This window comes from Electrona antarctica (assembly GCF_951216825.1).
Source record: "Electrona antarctica genome assembly, chromosome: 24".
NCBI lineage: Eukaryota > Metazoa > Chordata > Actinopteri > Myctophiformes > Myctophidae > Electrona > Electrona antarctica.
Genome location: NC_136803.1, coordinates 2,931,196 through 2,950,957, shown reverse-complemented (window position 1 = coordinate 2,950,957; position 19,762 = coordinate 2,931,196). Strand labels below are relative to the sequence as shown.

The following is a 19,762-nucleotide window of genomic DNA, read 5'->3' as shown; positions in this document are numbered from 1 at the left end:
ACCCACTGAAAAAACAAGTGTACCATTGCTGAAAATAGTTTAAATATATAATGTTTTAATATAATATGTCCCCCCCCGTATTTAACTTAAACGCCCAATGCATTCTCAATGGCAATAGCACAAACTTTGGCATGCTACTAGTCCTACATTCAAACCTATTTAGGTTCATCTTACGGTGGACATGTTTGCCTGAAAAGAAATCTTTGAAATGTTTCATAGTTTTAGAAATATAGTGCTTTCAAATTTGAGAAATTCACAATGGGGCTCAATGGCAGATATTGGCACGTCAAAAAAGCACTTTCACCTAGAAACTCCATTCACACTTTTTATAATTCAGCTTACTGTGGAGACACATGCTGGAACTTTTTACTTTGAAATGATTTGTAGTTTCGGAGTTATTTAACTTAAACGCCCAATGCATTCTTTAGACTTTAGAGCTTTATACCGGTACACAAGTAAAAGAACTTTGAAATCAATCCTAAAAACAACTGGGAGCCAGTGTAATGAGGCTAGAACTGGAGTAATGCTCTCTCATCTTTGTTTTTGTTGAAACCCTGGCTGCTGCGTTTTGCACAAGTTGTAGCCTGTCTGTTGTTTTCTTTGGCAGGCCATAGAAAAGGGCATTGCAGTAATCGTGTCTGGAGAAAACAAAAGCATGCCGGATCAACGTTTTTGCATCTTCTAACGACAGGCAGGCTCTAATTCGTTGTTTCTAGATGAAAGAAGGCAGTCCTGGTAGCCTGATTAATGTGTGCATTGAAGTTCAAATCGGAATCAATAATAACTCCAAGGTTCTTTACCATAGGGTTACTTCCTACAGTCGGATTACTGATTCTGTTTCTTATCAATTCCTTCTGCTCACTAGCCTATTATGAGAACTTCTGTCTTATTCTCATTAAGCTTGAGAAAGTTCTCACTCATCCAGCATTTAATGCAGTTACAGACCTGTAAGAGTCCATTTGGTTCCATTTGTACACTCAAGAGTTACAGACCTGTAAGGGTCCATTTGGTTCCATTTGTACACTCAAGAGTTACAGACCTGTAAGGGTCCATTTGGTTCCATTTGTACACTCAAGAGTTACAGACCTGTAAGGGTCCATTTGGTTCCATTTGTACACTCAAGAGTTACAGACCTGTAAGGGTCCATTTGGTTCCATTTGTACACTCAAGAGTTACAGACCTGTAAGGGTCCATTTGGTTCCATTTGTACACTCAAGAGTTACAGACCTGTAAGGGTCCATTTGGTTCCATTTGTACACTCTCAGAGTTACAGACCTGTAAAGGGTCTATTTGGTTCCATTTGTACACTCTCAGAGTTACAGACCTGTGAGGGTCCATTTGGTTCCATTTGTACACTCTCAGAGTTACAGACCTGTGAGGGTCCATTTGGTTCCATTTGTACACTCTCAGAGTTACAGACCTGTGAGGGTCCATTTGGTTACATTTGTACACTCTCAGAGTTACAGACCTGTGAGGGTCCATTTGGTTACATTTGTACACAATCAGTTAATTTGGTTTACATCTTTTTATGTTAATTTGGTTATTTATACTCTTTCACAGTTTACAGGCTCATGTTTTTTTGCATTGAACATTGGAACGTTACAATTTATTTGCCTAAATGAGAGTGTTTGATAAAATAATAGTTTGCCTTTTAGTCTTCATAATGACAATTTGCACACATAATTATTGTATTGTGTATATGTGTATTGTAATATACAAAGAAGAAATCACTGACACTCTTTCCAAAAAAGAAATAAACAAAATAGCAGAAATAGTTGATCTACAAAGTGCAACACGTGAAAATATGGACATTTTTCAACATGGAAACGATTGACGATTATGCAAACATAATTGCGATTAAGCGATTATGTAATCATTGTGACATGCCTAGCAACAGGATCAATAAAGCTCTGTCTATCTTAGTAGGTAGTAGGTTGTTGTTACCTTTGACATGATGAATGGTTACCTCTTTGGACTGTTGGTTAACACGCTTTATCACAGACCACGTTTTCAGCCCTGGTTTTGCACATCTTGCTCTTCTTGCACATACATTCCTGAATGGAAACGCCTCAAAATACGAATAAGTCTCCATTTTTCACTAAAACACTTTTTTGGGGCTATATCAAAAAAGTGAAATGCGCAAATGGGGTATGGAAACATAAAAGGTTTCTAATTAGAAAGCCTTGAACTCGCATTATATCGCTTTTGAACAGTTGGAAAAGAAAAGAAAAAAACACGCGATGGGGAGTCGGTGGACTGAGTGGAGTGAACGGAGGGTGGGTGGCCAACCGTGTGATGTGGATACATTTTGGGAGTGCCGCTCAGGGCCGCCCCGGTCATTTTCAAACATGTTTGATATTTATCTGGATCGCTAGAATGGGAAATAATGCGGTAGAAATAGAATAGGTATTAGGTAGGGTATTTTCATTTGTAATGCTACCGATTGTTTTTGTGCACAGCAACACAACATATAAAATGTATATACAAAATATTGCATTGTGGGTTTGAGCTGATAGGCCCTTTTGATGTCGATCAATCCAGTCACCTTAATTCAAGTGGCAGATGCCAAACACATTTTTTTAATGTTATTGCGAACGCAGTGATTGCGAACGCAGTGAGCATTTACTTTGAGACCCAGCAGATCATGTCTGTCTGTCTGTCTGTGTGTCTGTGTGTCTGTGTGTCACGCTGTAACACCACCCGCCCACCACCAGAGGGCGCAGCTGTATCACACACAAAAACACACACACACACACACACATGCACGCACACACACACACACACACACACATGCATGCACACACACACACACACAAAAAACTTAACTTAAAACAAACTTAACTTAAAAAAAAAACTTAAAGGAAAAACTTAAAAAGGAAAAACTTAAAAAATAACTTAACTTAAAAAAATAACTTAAAAAGGAAAAACTTTAAAAAAAACTTAACTTAAAAAAAAACTTAAAAAGAAAACTTTTTAAAAAAGAAGCACGCACGCACACATACACACACTAAAAAAATAACTTAAAAAAACATTTAATTAAAAAAAACTTAACTTAAAAAAACTTACGTACTTAAAAACCTTAAGTACGTAATTTATTCTAATTGTTGTTATTGCAATTTACGAGCTGCGTTCGCTTCCCGCGTTTGCGCGTCTTACTTGTATACAGTAGGAGTAGATCACAATCTACCTTTGGGGCTGTAGTGTGTTATGCGTTTGAGTGGTGTAAACCACTCCTACAACTGGCTTTGTTTGTCTGTCTGTCTGTGCTCAAAAAATGAGCATGGTTGATGCTGATTGGTTGATGCTGATTTCATTACGTCAGACATTACAGTCTGATCAGTCTATATAATACCTTACACCACTCAGTTCACACGGGTGTGATTTTTTTTAAAATCGTGTAGTGTGTGCTGTATAAAATAATCTGATGAAACAATTGTGTAAGATATATCCTGTAGTGTGTGTGGTGATAAGATTTCAGATTGAAAAAAATAGATGCAGACCTCTCATTGAAAATGAATTACTAGGTGCGTCAGTCGCTGCCTGTCTGTAAGGACCTTTAGGCTGTGGACCCCCATTCGGAAGGAAAGGGTTACCTGGGAGTGGGACCCCAATAACCCATTTTGGGGCGGCAACCCCTGTTGGTGTTTTAAGCATTCTGTTCTACTTTTGCTATTGGAAAAATAGCAGATCTACAAGCTCATAGCGCGCCACCGAGTGGCGCGCTACGAGCTTGTAGGTCTGCTATTTTTGAAAAGTCGTGAAAATGTGTCGCAAATCTTTGAATATATATTTCAGAACGACTTTTTTTTTTAACTAAAATATTGGCTTCTGGGGGGTCCCTGGAACTACATATTTTGAGATGGGGCCCAATAGAGATAATTCTGGGGGTCCTTGATATGAAAAAGGTTGAGCACCATTGACATAGAAACATGTTTTTTTTCAGAAGAATGTTAGGATTTAGAAGCCTTCGACCTCAGTCCAAAAAGGGATAAGAGAAGATCTATCAGATTTAATATAGAATTGAACTGTCTTCTTAGTGTCTAACATATACTGTTACTGTACTGACTGAATAGTCACTCATATACATTCTCTGATTTGTTCCAACTTATAGACTTATAGTTATAATTTATAGTGAAATTAATATACTTTGTTACTTTTGTTTTGCTTATTGTTCTCCTTTTCCTCTCACTCTTGTAGCTGGTGAAATGGATTCTGAATCCAGAGACCGACCTCAGACCGACTTCATAGAATCCAGAGACCAACCTCAGACCGACTTCATCTACTGTAATGGAGCCATCACAGAGCTCCTGAAGTTTGGCCCCTGTCGGCTGAGCTCTGCACACAAACTGCTGTTCCTGGTCATTCCAGGTGAGGTCCCACAGGTCTCTGTACTTGGTCCCCTCCTTTATTTTTGGACTGTTGGTTAACAAGCTTTATCACAGACTACGTTTCATTTCAGCCCTGGTTTTGCACATGCTGGGCAGTATTATGCGTGTCTTAATCGTTTACCCGCCAGGAACATAGGAATTTTAAAACGTAGAATCTTGTAGCCTGCCACAAACGGAAAAGCCGTTTTAACAGCGATGTATTCATTAATGCATGTTTTAATACGATCGTATCGAAATCTACCGTCAGTTAGCTTTGTTATGCTTCTGACACAATGGGCGCGGCCATTTTGAAAATGCGCGCGCATCCACTAACATTGTCGGCTCTGTTTTCAGACGGCTTTATCTCACAGAAGCGACATTGCAGAGGACGCTTTGTCCCAGACAAGCGTTTTCAACGGCCTGTAGCAGGCGCTGTGATACTCGCGGTCCACTTTTTCCACCACCGACCGAGAGAACGAGCACCAGCTTCGTCAACACACACGGAATGGTTTCATAGTAAAATGCGATTACGGATATTTGGCTCTTCAAAGTAAGTGTCACGCGTGATTAAACCATGGCAATACGCAATCGAGGGATTAATTAATGGCGGCAGGCTAAGAGTTAAGTACCAGGTCTTATTACTTAACTTAAGACCTGGAGGTGTGATCAATGCCATTTGGCTATTCTGAGTGGCCAAACAGCATTGACCACGCCTCCAAGTCTTAAGTTAAGTAATAAGACCTGGTACTTAAGACACGCATAATACTGCCCTAAGGCTCTTCTTGAGCATAAATTCCTGAATGGAAACGCCTGGAAAATGCGATTAAGTCTCCATTTTTCGCGAAAACACTTGCGCTTGAAGTGGGTGGATTTTGGGGCTATTTCAAAAAAGTGAAATGTGAAAATGGGGTATGGAAACATAAATGGTTTCTAATTAGAAAGCATTGAACTCGCATTATATCGCTTTTGAACAGTTGGAAAAGAACTGTTCACAGCTGGGTTGCGTTGCGATAGTGCTTGCACGATTCTTGCTCAAATGTGAATCTCACAAGAATTGAGATCATGATTCTCACACAGATTATTTTTTTCTCCATGAAAATATTTATTAAAAAAAACAAACAAACATATAGAGTGACTAAAATGAATTGGACAGCCAGCCAGTCAGACAGTGCTGCACGATTTCCTTCACGATTCTTCACAAAATGAGATTGCATAGGTGTCTGAATCTCGAACTCGATCTTTTTTTCGATTAATTGTGCAGCACTACGTTGTGATCTGTTGTGAGGTTTTAGATCGGCTGTTCATTCAGAGCGTTTTCACTAACCGCTGAAAACTCATAGAATATTTAAACATATTTGACTCCTAAAGAACCCTGATGTTAGTCAGATAGCCTACAGATGTGCCGTTTGAGAACTTCACATGTCCTGCCATTGCCAGTTCAGTAGATTCAGTGCATTGTCAGAACATTAGCGACTTCAAGCAACGACGGATACGGCAGTCGGCTACGGCAACCGGAAATGGATCAGTGCTCGATACATAAACCTGCTCTCCGTCGCAGCCCTTTCTACTACGGGAGAACCTACACTTACACGTAGTGTCTACAACGCCATGTCATAACCATGTTTATTGAAATTATAGCTGTCATACATTTACACCGATTGTTCCATCACCTCTCTTATGCTGTGTAATGTGTTGGCATGCTCTGAATGAAGAAATAACTAATACCTAATACCATCTGTCATATTAACCATGTTTATTAAAACGGTTTTAGAAAAACACAGATTGCTCCAGCACCTTCCTCTTTCCACTGCTGATCATGTCCAGCACATGTAAGAATTAAGCAATATCGGCAAGTTAGCTGACGCGCGACACGGTGTTTAAAAAACGCGTCACCATGGCAACCAATGTCACCGTCGCCGGAGGCTGTTTGCTTAACCATTTTGACAGCTACGGCGTGGGCGTCATAGCCGCCGTACTTCCGCGTAGCGGAGCCGTCCTGAAAACAGTCGTTGCTTAAAGTCCCTATTGTTAGTGAGAAAGGGGGGCATTTTCCCAAGGTGTTTTATGTTAATTCCCTAAATAGATAGAGTTCCTCTGCTGGAGTGGGAACACTTCTTTTCAGTAGCAGAGCAGTAGAATTAGCATTAGGCTGATCGGTGAATAAAACCTGCAGGGAAAACAATGCATTTTCAGAAAACCTTCAGGTAAAAGATTGGCACATCTGTACTTCTCGTTGTGTTTGAACATGTTTGCGTATGACTCTTCATGTCGTTGTGGTCGGTGTGTTTTTGGAGGAACCTTCTGCGCCTGTTCATGTTGTCATGGTTACGAGGGCATTGGTGTTGTCATGGTTACGAGGGCTTTGGTGTTGTCGACCTTTGAAAGGGCACTGAGTCTGACGCTGCTTCAGCAGCATCTGAATGTCACCCAGCAGCTGAATTGTGCGTGCGTGCGTGCGTGCGTGCGTGCGTGAACCCACCACCACACCTATACCCAGGTCTAGTGGGGTTCTACAGAACCTTCATGCAGTCTCTCCATCATACAGGTAACGCAGGTGTGTTGGTTTCTATCCAGGTGAAACTCATCCAGGTAACCCAGGTGTGGTTCGCTACTGTACGGGTAACCTGCAGGTGTGGTTCGCTACTGTACAGGTAACCCAGGTGTGGTTCGCTACTGTACAGGTAACCCAGGTGTGGTTCGCTACTGTACAGGTAACCCAGGTGTGGTTCGCTACTGTACGGGTAACCCAGGTGTGGTTCGCTACTGTACGGGTAACCCAGGTGTGGTTCGCTACTGTACAGGTAACCCAGGTGTGGTTCGCTACTGTACGGGTAACCTGCAGGTGTGGTTCGCTACTGTACAGGTAACCCAGGTGTGGTTCGCTACTGTACAGGTAACCCAGGTGTGGTTCGCTACTGTACAGGTAACCCAGGTGTGGTTCGCTACTGTACGGGTAACCCAGGTGTGGTTCGCTACTGTACAGGTAACCCAGGTGTGGTTCGCTACTGTACGGGTAACCCAGGTGTGGTTCGCTACTGTACAGGTAACCCAGGTGTGGTTCGCTACTGTACAGGTAACCCAGGTGTGGTTCGCTACTGTACAGGTAACCCAGGTGTGGTTCGCTACTGTACAGGTAACCCAGGTGTGGTTCGCTACTGTACAGGTAACCCAGGTGTGGTTCGCTACTGTACGGGTAACCCAGGTGTGGTTCGCTACTGTACGGGTAACCCAGGTGTGGTTCGCTACTGTACAGGTAACCCAGGTGTGGTTCGCTACTGTACAGGTAACCCAGGTGTGGTTGGATACTGTACAGGTAACCCAGGTGTGGTTCGCTACTGTACAGGTAACCCAGGTGTGGTTCGCTACTGTACAGGTAACCCAGGTGTGGTTCGCTACTGTACAGGTAACCCAGGTGTGGTTCGCTACTGTACAGGTAACCCAGGTGTGGTTCGCTACTGTACAGGTAACCCAGGTGTGGTTCGCTACTGTACAGGTAACCCAGGTGTGGTTCGCTACTGTACAGGTAACCCAGGTGTGGTTCGCTACTGTACGGGTAACCCAGGTGTGGTTCGCTACTGTACAGGTAACCCAGGTGTGGTTCGCTACTGTACAGGTAACCCAGGTGTGGTTCGCTACTGTACAGGTAACCCAGGTGTGGTTCGCTACTGTACAGGTAACCCAGGTGTGGTTGGATACTGTACAGGTAACCCAGGTGTGGTTCGCTACTGTACAGGTAACCCAGGTGTGGTTCGCTACTGTACAGGTAACCCAGGTGTGGTTCGCTACTGTACAGGTAACCCAGGTGTGGTTCGCTACTGTACGGGTAACCCAGGTGTGGTTCGCTACTGTACAGGTAACCCAGGTGTGGTTCGCTACTGTACAGGTAACCCAGGTGTGGTTCGCTACTGTACAGGTAACCCAGGTGTGGTTCGCTACTGTACGGGTAACCCAGGTGTGGTTCGCTACTGTACAGGTAACCCAGGTGTGGTTCGCTACTGTACAGGTAACCCAGGTGTGGTTGGATACTGTACGGGTAACCCAGGTGTGGTTCGCTACTGTACAGGTAACCCAGGTGTGGTTGGATACTGTACAGGTAACCCAGGTGTGGTTGGATACTGTACAGGTAACCCAGGTGTGGTTGGATACTGTACAGGTAACCCAGGTGTGGTTGGATACTGTACAGGTAACCCAGGTGTGGTTGGATACTGTACAGGTAACCCAGGTGTGGTTGGATACTGTACAGGTAACCCAGGTGTGGTTGGATACTGTACAGGTAACCCAGGTGTGGTTGGATACTGTACAGGTAACCCAGGTGTGGTTGGATACTGTACAGGTAACCCAGGTGTGGTTGGATACTGTACAGGTAACCCAGGTGTGGTTGGATACTGTACAGGTAACCCAGGTGTGGTTGGATACTGTACAGGTAACCCAGGTGTGGTTCGCTACTGTACAGGTAACCCAGGTGTGGTTGGATACTGTACAGGTAACCCAGGTGTGGTTCGCTACTGTACAGGTAACCCAGGTGTGGTTCGCTACTGTACAGGTAACCCAGGTGTGGTTGGATACTGTACAGGTAACCCAGGTGTGGTTGGATACTGTACAGGTAACCCAGGTGTGGTTCGCTACTGTACAGGTAACCCAGGTGTGGTTGGATACTGTACAGGTAACCCAGGTGTGGTTCGCTACTGTACAGGTAACCCAGGTGTGGTTGGATACTGTACAGGTAACCCAGGTGTGGTTCGCTACTGTACAGGTAACCCAGGTGTGGTTCGCTACTGTACGGGTAACCCAGGTGTGGTTGGATACTGTACGGGTAACCCAGGTGTGGTTGGATACTGTACAGGTAACCCAGGTGTGGTTGGATACTGTACAGGTAACCCAGGTGTGGTTGGATACTGTACAGGTAACCCAGGTGTGGTTGGATACTGTACAGGTAACCCAGGTGTGGTTGGATACTGTACAGGTAACCCAGGTGTGGTTGGATACTGTACAGGTAACCCAGGTGTGGTTGGATACTGTACAGGTAACCCAGGTGTGGTTGGATACTGTACGGGTAACCCAGGTGTGGTTGGATACTGTACAGGTAACCCAGGTGTGGTTCGCTACTGTACAGGTAACCCAGGTGTGGTTGGATACTGTACAGGTAGCCCAGGTGTGGTTGGATACTGTACAGGTAACCCAGGTGTGGTTGGATACTGTACAGGTAACCCAGGTGTGGTTGGATACTGTACGGGTAACCCAGGTGTGGTTGGATACTGTACAGGTAACCCAGGTGTGGTTCGCTACTGTACAGGTAACCCAGGTGTGGTTGGATACTGTACAGGTAGCCCAGGTGTGGTTCGCTACTGTACGGGTAACCCAGGTGTGGTTCGCTACTGTACGGGTAACCCAGGTGTGGTTGGATACTGTACAGGTAACCCAGGTGTGGTTCGCTACTGTACAGGTAACCCAGGTGTGGTTGGATACTGTACAGGTAACCCAGGTGTGGTTCGCTACTGTACGGGTAACCCAGGTGTGGTTGGATACTGTACAGGTAACCCAGGTGTGGTTCGCTACTGTACAGGTAACCCAGGTGTGGTTGGATACTGTACAGGTAACCCAGGTGTGGTTCGCTACTGTACAGGTAACCCAGGTGTGGTTCGCTACTGTACGGGTAACCCAGGTGTGGTTGGATACTGTACAGGTAACCCAGGTGTGGTTGGATACTGTACAGGTAACCCAGGTGTGGTTCGCTACTGTACAGGTAACCCAGGTGTGGTTGGATACTGTACAGGTAACCCAGGTGTGGTTCGCTACTGTACAGGTAACCCAGGTGTGGTTGGATACTGTACAGGTAACCCAGGTGTGGTTCGCTACTGTACGGGTAACCCAGGTGTGGTTGGATACTGTACAGGTAACCCAGGTGTGGTTCGCTACTGTACGGGTAACCCAGGTGTGGTTGGATACTGTACAGGTAACCCAGGTGTGGTTGGATACTGTACAGGTAACCCAGGTGTGGTTGGATACTGTACAGGTAACCCAGGTGTGGTTCGCTACTGTACAGGTAACCCAGGTGTGGTTCGCTACTGTACAGGTAACCCAGGTGTGGTTGGATACTGTACAGGTAACCCAGGTGTGGTTCGCTACTGTACAGGTAACCCAGGTGTGGTTCGCTACTGTACAGGTAACCCAGGTGTGGTTCGCTACTGTACAGGTAACCCAGGTGTGGTTCGCTACTGTACGGGTAACCCAGGTGTGGTTGGATACTGTACGGGTAACCCAGGTGTGGTTCGCTACTGTACAGGTAACCCAGGTGTGGTTGGATACTGTACAGGTAACCCAGGTGTGGTTGGATACTGTACAGGTAACCCAGGTGTGGTTGGATACTGTACAGGTAACCCAGGTGTGGTTGGATACTGTACAGGTAACCCAGGTGTGGTTGGATACTGTACAGGTAACCCAGGTGTGGTTGGATACTGTACAGGTAACCCAGGTGTGGTTGGATACTGTACAGGTAACCCAGGTGTGGTTGGATACTGTACAGGTAACCCAGGTGTGGTTGGATACTGTACAGGTAACCCAGGTGTGGTTGGATACTGTACAGGTAACCCAGGTGTGGTTGGATACTGTACAGGTAACCCAGGTGTGGTTGGATACTGTACAGGTAACCCAGGTGTGGTTCGCTACTGTACAGGTAACCCAGGTGTGGTTGGATACTGTACAGGTAACCCAGGTGTGGTTCGCTACTGTACAGGTAACCCAGGTGTGGTTCGCTACTGTACAGGTAACCCAGGTGTGGTTGGATACTGTACAGGTAACCCAGGTGTGGTTGGATACTGTACAGGTAACCCAGGTGTGGTTCGCTACTGTACAGGTAACCCAGGTGTGGTTGGATACTGTACAGGTAACCCAGGTGTGGTTCGCTACTGTACAGGTAACCCAGGTGTGGTTGGATACTGTACAGGTAACCCAGGTGTGGTTCGCTACTGTACGGGTAACCCAGGTGTGGTTCGCTACTGTACGGGTAACCCAGGTGTGGTTGGATACTGTACGGGTAACCCAGGTGTGGTTGGATACTGTACGGGTAACCCAGGTGTGGTTGGATACTGTACAGGTAACCCAGGTGTGGTTGGATACTGTACAGGTAACCCAGGTGTGGTTGGATACTGTACAGGTAACCCAGGTGTGGTTGGATACTGTACAGGTAACCCAGGTGTGGTTGGATACTGTACAGGTAACCCAGGTGTGGTTGGATACTGTACAGGTAACCCAGGTGTGGTTGGATACTGTACAGGTAACCCAGGTGTGGTTGGATACTGTACAGGTAACCCAGGTGTGGTTGGATACTGTACGGGTAACCCAGGTGTGGTTGGATACTGTACAGGTAACCCAGGTGTGGTTCGCTACTGTACAGGTAACCCAGGTGTGGTTGGATACTGTACAGGTAGCCCAGGTGTGGTTGGATACTGTACAGGTAACCCAGGTGTGGTTGGATACTGTACAGGTAACCCAGGTGTGGTTGGATACTGTACGGGTAACCCAGGTGTGGTTGGATACTGTACAGGTAACCCAGGTGTGGTTCGCTACTGTACAGGTAACCCAGGTGTGGTTGGATACTGTACAGGTAGCCCAGGTGTGGTTCGCTACTGTACGGGTAACCCAGGTGTGGTTCGCTACTGTACGGGTAACCCAGGTGTGGTTGGATACTGTACAGGTAACCCAGGTGTGGTTCGCTACTGTACAGGTAACCCAGGTGTGGTTGGATACTGTACAGGTAACCCAGGTGTGGTTCGCTACTGTACGGGTAACCCAGGTGTGGTTGGATACTGTACAGGTAACCCAGGTGTGGTTCGCTACTGTACAGGTAACCCAGGTGTGGTTGGATACTGTACAGGTAACCCAGGTGTGGTTCGCTACTGTACAGGTAACCCAGGTGTGGTTCGCTACTGTACGGGTAACCCAGGTGTGGTTGGATACTGTACAGGTAACCCAGGTGTGGTTGGATACTGTACAGGTAACCCAGGTGTGGTTGGATACTGTACAGGTAACCCAGGTGTGGTTCGCTACTGTACGGGTAACCCAGGTGTGGTTGGATACTGTACAGGTAACCCAGGTGTGGTTGGATACTGTACAGGTAACCCAGGTGTGGTTGGATACTGTACAGGTAACCCAGGTGTGGTTCGCTACTGTACAGGTAACCCAGGTGTGGTTCGCTACTGTACAGGTAACCCAGGTGTGGTTCGCTACTGTACAGGTAACCCAGGTGTGGTTGGATACTGTACAGGTAACCCAGGTGTGGTTGGATACTGTACAGGTAACCCAGGTGTGGTTCGCTACTGTACAGGTAACCCAGGTGTGGTTGGATACTGTACAGGTAACCCAGGTGTGGTTCGCTACTGTACAGGTAACCCAGGTGTGGTTCGCTACTGTACAGGTAACCCAGGTGTGGTTCGCTACTGTACGGGTAACCCAGGTGTGGTTGGATACTGTACAGGTAACCCAGGTGTGGTTCGCTACTGTACAGGTAACCCAGGTGTGGTTCGCTACTGTACGGGTAACACAGGTGTGGTTCGCTACTGTACAGGTAACCCAGGTGTGGTTCGCTACTGTACGGGTAACCCAGGTGTGGTTCGCTACTGTACAGGTAACCCAGGTGTGGTTCGCTACTGTACAGGTAACCCAGGTGTGGTTCGCTACTGTACAGGTAACCCAGGTGTGGTTCGCTACTGTACGGGTAACCCAGGTGTGGTTCGCTACTGTACAGGTAACCCAGGTGTGGTTCGCTACTGTACAGGTAACCCAGGTGTGGTTCGCTACTGTACAGGTAACCCAGGTGTGGTTCGCTACTGTACAGGTAACCCAGGTGTGGTTCGCTACTGTACAGGTAACCCAGGTGTGGTTGGATACTGTACAGGTAACCCAGGTGTGGTTGGATACTGTACAGGTAACCCAGGTGTGGTTCGCTACTGTACAGGTAACCCAGGTGTGGTTGGATACTGTACAGGTAACCCAGGTGTGGTTCGCTACTGTACAGGTAACCCAGGTGTGGTTGGATACTGTACAGGTAACCCAGGTGTGGTTCGCTACTGTACAGGTAACCCAGGTGTGGTTCGCTACTGTACGGGTAACCCAGGTGTGGTTCGCTACTGTACGGGTAACCCAGGTGTGGTTGGATACTGTACAGGTAACCCAGGTGTGGTTCGCTACTGTACGGGTAACCCAGGTGTGGTTGGATACTGTACGGGTAACCCAGGTGTGGTTCGCTACTGTACGGGTAACCCAGGTGTGGTTCGCTACTGTACAGGTAACCCAGGTGTGGTTCGCTACTGTACAGGTAACCCAGGTGTGGTTCGCTACTGTACGGGTAACCCAGGTGTGGTTCGCTACTGTACAGGTAACCCAGGTGTGGTTCGCTACTGTACAGGTAACCCAGGTGTGGTTCGCTACTGTACGGGTAACCCAGGTGTGGTTGGATACTGTACAGGTAACCCAGGTGTGGTTGGATACTGTACAGGTAACCCAGGTGTGGTTGGATACTGTACAGGTAACCCAGGTGTGGTTCGCTACTGTACGGGTAACCCAGGTGTGGTTGGATACTGTACAGGTAACCCAGGTGTGGTTGGATACTGTACAGGTAACCCAGGTGTGGTTGGATACTGTACAGGTAACCCAGGTGTGGTTCGCTACTGTACAGGTAACCCAGGTGTGGTTGGATACTGTACAGGTAACCCAGGTGTGGTTCGCTACTGTACGGGTAACCCAGGTGTGGTTGGATACTGTACAGGTAATCCAGGTGTGGTTCGCTACTGTACGGGTAACCCAGGTGTGGTTGGATACTGTACAGGTAACCCAGGTGTGGTTGGATACTGTACAGGTAACCCAGGTGTGGTTGGATACTGTACAGGTAACCCAGGTGTGGTTCGCTACTGTACAGGTAACCCAGGTGTGGTTCGCTACTGTACAGGTAACCCAGGTGTGGTTGGATACTGTACAGGTAACCCAGGTGTGGTTCGCTACTGTACAGGTAACCCAGGTGTGGTTCGCTACTGTACAGGTAACCCAGGTGTGGTTCGCTACTGTACAGGTAACCCAGGTGTGGTTCGCTACTGTACGGGTAACCCAGGTGTGGTTGGATACTGTACGGGTAACCCAGGTGTGGTTCGCTACTGTACAGGTAACCCAGGTGTGGTTGGATACTGTACAGGTAACCCAGGTGTGGTTGGATACTGTACAGGTAACCCAGGTGTGGTTCGCTACTGTACAGGTAACCCAGGTGTGGTTCGCTACTGTACAGGTAACCCAGGTGTGGTTGGATACTGTACAGGTAACCCAGGTGTGGTTGGATACTGTACAGGTAACCCAGGTGTGGTTCGCTACTGTACAGGTAACCCAGGTGTGGTTGGATACTGTACAGGTAACCCAGGTGTGGTTCGCTACTGTACAGGTAACCCAGGTGTGGTTCGCTACTGTACAGGTAACCCAGGTGTGGTTCGCTACTGTACGGGTAACCCAGGTGTGGTTGGATACTGTACAGGTAACCCAGGTGTGGTTCGCTACTGTACGGGTAACCCAGGTGTGGTTCGCTACTGTACGGGTAACACAGGTGTGGTTCGCTACTGTACAGGTAACACAGGTGTGGTTCGCTACTGTACAGGTAACCCAGGTGTGGTTCGCTACTGTACAGGTAACCCAGGTGTGGTTCGCTACTGTACGGGTAACCCAGGTGTGGTTCGCTACTGTACAGGTAACCCAGGTGTGGTTCGCTACTGTACGGGTAACCCAGGTGTGGTTCGCTACTGTACGGGTAACCCAGGTGTGGTTCGCTACTGTACGGGTAACCCAGGTGTGGTTCGCTACTGTACGGGTAACCCAGGTGTGGTTCGCTACTGTACAGGTAACCCAGGTGTGGTTCGCTACTGTACAGGTAACCCAGGTGTGGTTCGCTACTGTACAGGTAACCCAGGTGTGGTTCGCTACTGTACAGGTAACCCAGGTGTGGTTCGCTACTGTACAGGTAACCCAGGTGTGGTTCGCTACTGTACAGGTAACCCAGGTGTGGTTGGATACTGTACAGGTAACCCAGGTGTGGTTGGATACTGTACAGGTAACCCAGGTGTGGTTCGCTACTGTACAGGTAACCCAGGTGTGGTTGGATACTGTACAGGTAACCCAGGTGTGGTTCGCTACTGTACAGGTAACCCAGGTGTGGTTGGATACTGTACAGGTAACCCAGGTGTGGTTCGCTACTGTACAGGTAACACAGAGCCATAGAGTAAGACAGAGTTACGCAAACTCCGTTCACTTCATGGGGCTTCAGTCCAATGGCGGCTCTTCCTTTATTTTATATTTCTTATGGAGGGACAGACAGTAGGCTGACAGGAAATGGGGAGAGAGATTGGGGGGAAGACATGCAGTAAAGGCCGTCGGGATCGGGAGTCGAACCCGCGGCACACTGCCAGACTGGATTACCAGCCAAGGTGCCTGGACCACTGATCCATGGCCCAGGCCAATGGCGGCTCTTCTACATAGACTTCTATTGAGCATGGGGTCAACCGGAAGTTTACGGAATGCATTGGAGTCTATGGGCTCGCGTGAGTTTTCTGCCCCCTCAATATCACAACTCTTCTATTAGATGGCTCTCTGGGGTAACCCAGGTGTGGTGGTCTCTACTGTACTGGTAACCCAGGTGTGTTGGTCTCTACTGTACTGGTAACCTAGGTGTGGTGGTCTCTACTGTACTGGTAACCCAGGTGTGGTGGTCTCTACTGTACTGGTAACCCAGGTGTGGTGGTCTCTACTGTACTGGTAACCCAGGTGTGGTGGTCTCTACTGTACTGGTAACCCAGGTGTGGTGGTCTCTACTGTACTGGTAACCCAGGTGTGGTGGTCTCTACTGTACTGGTAACCCAGGTGTGGTGGTCTCTACTGTACTGGTAACCCAGGTGTGGTGGTCTCTACTGTACTGGTAACCCAGGTGTGTTGGTCTCTACTGTACTGGTAACCCAGGTGTGGTGGTCTCTACTGTACTGGTAACCTAGGTGTGGTGGTCTCTACTGTACTGGTAACCCAGGTGTGGTGGTCTCTACTGTACTGGTAACCCAGGTGTGGTGGTCTCTACTGTACTGGTAACCCAGGTGTGGTGGTCTCTACTGTACTGGTAACCCAGGTGTGGTGGTCTCTACTGTACTGGTAACCCAGGTGTGGTGGTCTCTACTGTACTGGTAACCCAGGTCTGGTGGTCTCTACTGTACTGGTAACCCAGGTGTGGTGGTCTCTACTGTACTGGTAACCCAGGTGTGGTGGTCTCTACTGTACTGGTGGTAACCCAGGTGTGGTGGTCTCTACTGTACTGGTGGTAACCCAGGTGTGGTGGTCTCTACTGTACTGGTAACCCAGGTGTGGTGGTCTCTACTGTACTGGTAACCCAGGTGTGCTGGTCTCTACTGTACTGGTAACCCAGGTGTGGTGGTCTCTACTGTACTGGTAACCCAGGTGTGCTGGTCTCTACTGTACTGGTAACCCAGGTGTGGTGGTCTCTACTGTACTGGTAACCCAGGTGTGGTGTGTCTCTACTGTACTGGTAACTCAGGTGTGGTGGTCTCTACTGTACTGGTGGTAACCCAGGTGTGGTGGTCTCTACTGTACTGGTAACCCAGGTGTGTTGGTCTCTACTGTACTGGTAACCCAGGTGTGGTGGTCTCTACTGTACTGGTAACCCAGGTGTGGTGGTCTCTACTGTACTGGTAACCCAGGTGTGGTGGTCTCTACTGTACTGGTAACCCAGGTGTGGTGGTCTCTACTGTACTGGTAAACCAGGTGTGGTGGTCTCTACTGTACTGGTAACCCAGGTGTGGTGGTCTCTACTGTACTGGTAACCCAGGTGTGGTGGTCTCTACTGTACTGGTAACCCAGGTGTGTTGGTCTCTACTGTACTGGTAACCCAGGTGTGTTGGTCTCTACTGTACTGGTGGTAACCCAGGTGTGGTGGTCTCTACTGTACTGGTAACCCAGGTGTGGTGGTCTCTACTGTACTGGTAACCCAGGTGTGGTGGTCTCTACTGTACTGGTAACCCAGGTATGGTGGTCTCTACTGTACTGGTAACCCAGGTGTGGTGGTCTCTACTGTACTGGTAACCCAGGTGTGCTGGTCTCTACTGTACTGGTAACCCAGGTGTGGTGGTCTCTACTGTACTGGTGGTAACCCAGGTGTGGTGGTCTCTAGTGTACTGGTAACCCAGGTGTGGTGGTCTCTACTGTACTGGTAACCCAGGTGTGGTGGTCTCTACTGTACTGGTAACCCAGGTGTGGTGGTCTCTACTGTACTGGTAACCCAGGTGTGGTGGTCTCTACTGTACTGGTAACCCAGGTGTGGTGGTCTCTACTGTACTGGTAACCCAGGTGTGGTGGTCTCTACTGTACTGGTAACCCAGGTGTGGTGGTCTCTACTGTACTGGTAACCCAGGTGTGGTGGTCTCTACTGTACTGGTAACCCAGGTGTGGTGGTCTCTACTGTACTGGTAACCCAGGTGTGGTGGTCTCTACTGTACTGGTGGTAACCCAGGTGTGGTGGTCTCTACTGTACTGGTAACCCAGGTGTGGTGGTCTCTACTGTACTGGTGGTAACCCAGGTGTGGTGGTCTCTACTGTACTGGTAACCCAGGTGTGGTGGTCTCTACTGTACTGGTGGTAACCCAGGTGTGGTGGTCTCTACTGTACTGGTAACCCAGGTGTGGTGGTCTCTACTGTACTGGTAACCCAGGTGTGGTGGTCTCTACTGTACTGGTAACCCAGGTGTGGTGGTCTCTACTGTACTGGTGGTAACCCAGGTGTGGTGGTCTCTACTGTACTGGTAACCCAGGTGTGGTGGTCTCTACTGTACTGGTAACCCAGGTGTGGTGGTCTCTACTGTACTGGTAACCCAGGTGTGGTGGTCTCTACTGTACTGGTGGTAACCCAGGTGTGGTGGTCTCTACTGTACTGGTAACCCAGGTGTGGTGGTCTCTACTGTACTGGTAACCCAGGTGTGGTGGTCTCTACTGTACTGGTAACCCAGGTGTGGTGGTCTCTACTGTACTGGTGGTAACCCAGGTGTGGTGGTCTCTACTGTACTGGTAACCCAGGTGTGGTGGTCTCTACTGTACTGGTGGTAACCCAGGTGTGGTGGTCTCTACTGTACTGGTAACCCAGGTGTGGTGGTCTCTACTGTACTGGTAACCCAGGTGTGGTGGTCTCTACTGTACTGGTAACCCAGGTGTGGTGGTCTCTACTGTACTGGTAACCCAGGTGTGGTGGTCTCTACTGTACTGGTAACCCAGGTGTGGTGGTCTCTACTGTACTGGTAACCTAGGTGTGGTGGTCTCTACTGTACTGGTAACCCAGGTGTGGTGGTCTCTACTGTACTGGTAACCCAGGTGTGTTGGTCTCTACTGTACTGGTAACCCAGGTGTGGTGGTCTCTACTGTACTGGTAACCCAGGTGTGTTGGTCTCTACTGTACTGGTAACCCAGGTGTGGTGGTCTCTACTGTACTGGTAACCCAGGTGTGGTGGTCTCTACTGTACTGGTAACCCAGGTGTGTTGGTCTCTACTGTACTGGTAACCCAGGTGTGGTGGTCTCTACTGTACTGGTAACCCAGGTGTGGTGGTCTCTACTGTACTGGTAACCCAGGTGTGGTGGTCTCTACTGTACTGGTAACCCAGGTGTGGTGGTCTCTACTGTACTGGTAACCCAGGTGTGGTGGTCTCTACTGTACTGGTAACCCAGGTGTGGTGGTCTCTACTGTACTGGTAACCCAGGTGTGCTGGTCTCTACTGTACTGGTAACCCAGGTGTGCTGGTCTCTACTGTACTGGTGGTAACCCAGGTGTGCTGGTCTCTACTGTACTGGTAACCCAGGTGTGGTGGTCTCTACTGTACTGGTGGTAACCCAGGTGTGGTGGTCTCTACTGTACTGGTGGTAACCCAGGTGTGTTGTGTCTCGTCCAGGTAACCCAGGTCTGGTGGGGTTCTACAGAACCTTCATGCAGTCTCTCCACAGCCTGCTTGGATACCGTCACCCGGTGTGGGCAGTGAGCCACGCCGGACACTGTGACCCTCCCGACACCATGGACATGACCCAAGGTATGACCCCACCCCTTTTATCACTCTAGCTCCTCCCCTTTGCAAAAAAACCAACAGCTTAAAGATGGAGTGCCACGATTTTCTTTTACCCTGAAACAAGATCATCAGGTATTATTATAATATAAGGAAGAACTTTTTCCAAAAAGTGTACAGTATTTGTTAAAATCATGCTTTTATGTGGACACGCCCACCAGTTAATTAAGTATGCCTGGTTTTCCTGTTAGGTGGTGATGGGTGGTGATCCACCTGAACTGAAGCCACACCCACAGCTGTAGTTGTATGATAAAGGGGGAGGGG

General features: G+C 48.2%; 1 protein-coding gene across 1 annotated transcript in view; it reads left to right on the top strand.

Annotated features, from left to right (window-relative positions):
• Window positions 1-19,762, top strand: part of ldah (lipid droplet associated hydrolase) — a 31,773-nt gene that overhangs the window by 2,786 nt on the left and 9,225 nt on the right. Inside the window, exons 2-3 of the mRNA XM_079495694.1 lie at window positions 4,198-4,368; window positions 19,331-19,465. Coding sequence (XP_079351820.1) covers window positions 4,206-4,368; window positions 19,331-19,465 — 298 coding nt within the window. The 5' untranslated portion in view covers window positions 4,198-4,205. The remainder of the gene's footprint in view (window positions 1-4,197; window positions 4,369-19,330; window positions 19,466-19,762) is intronic.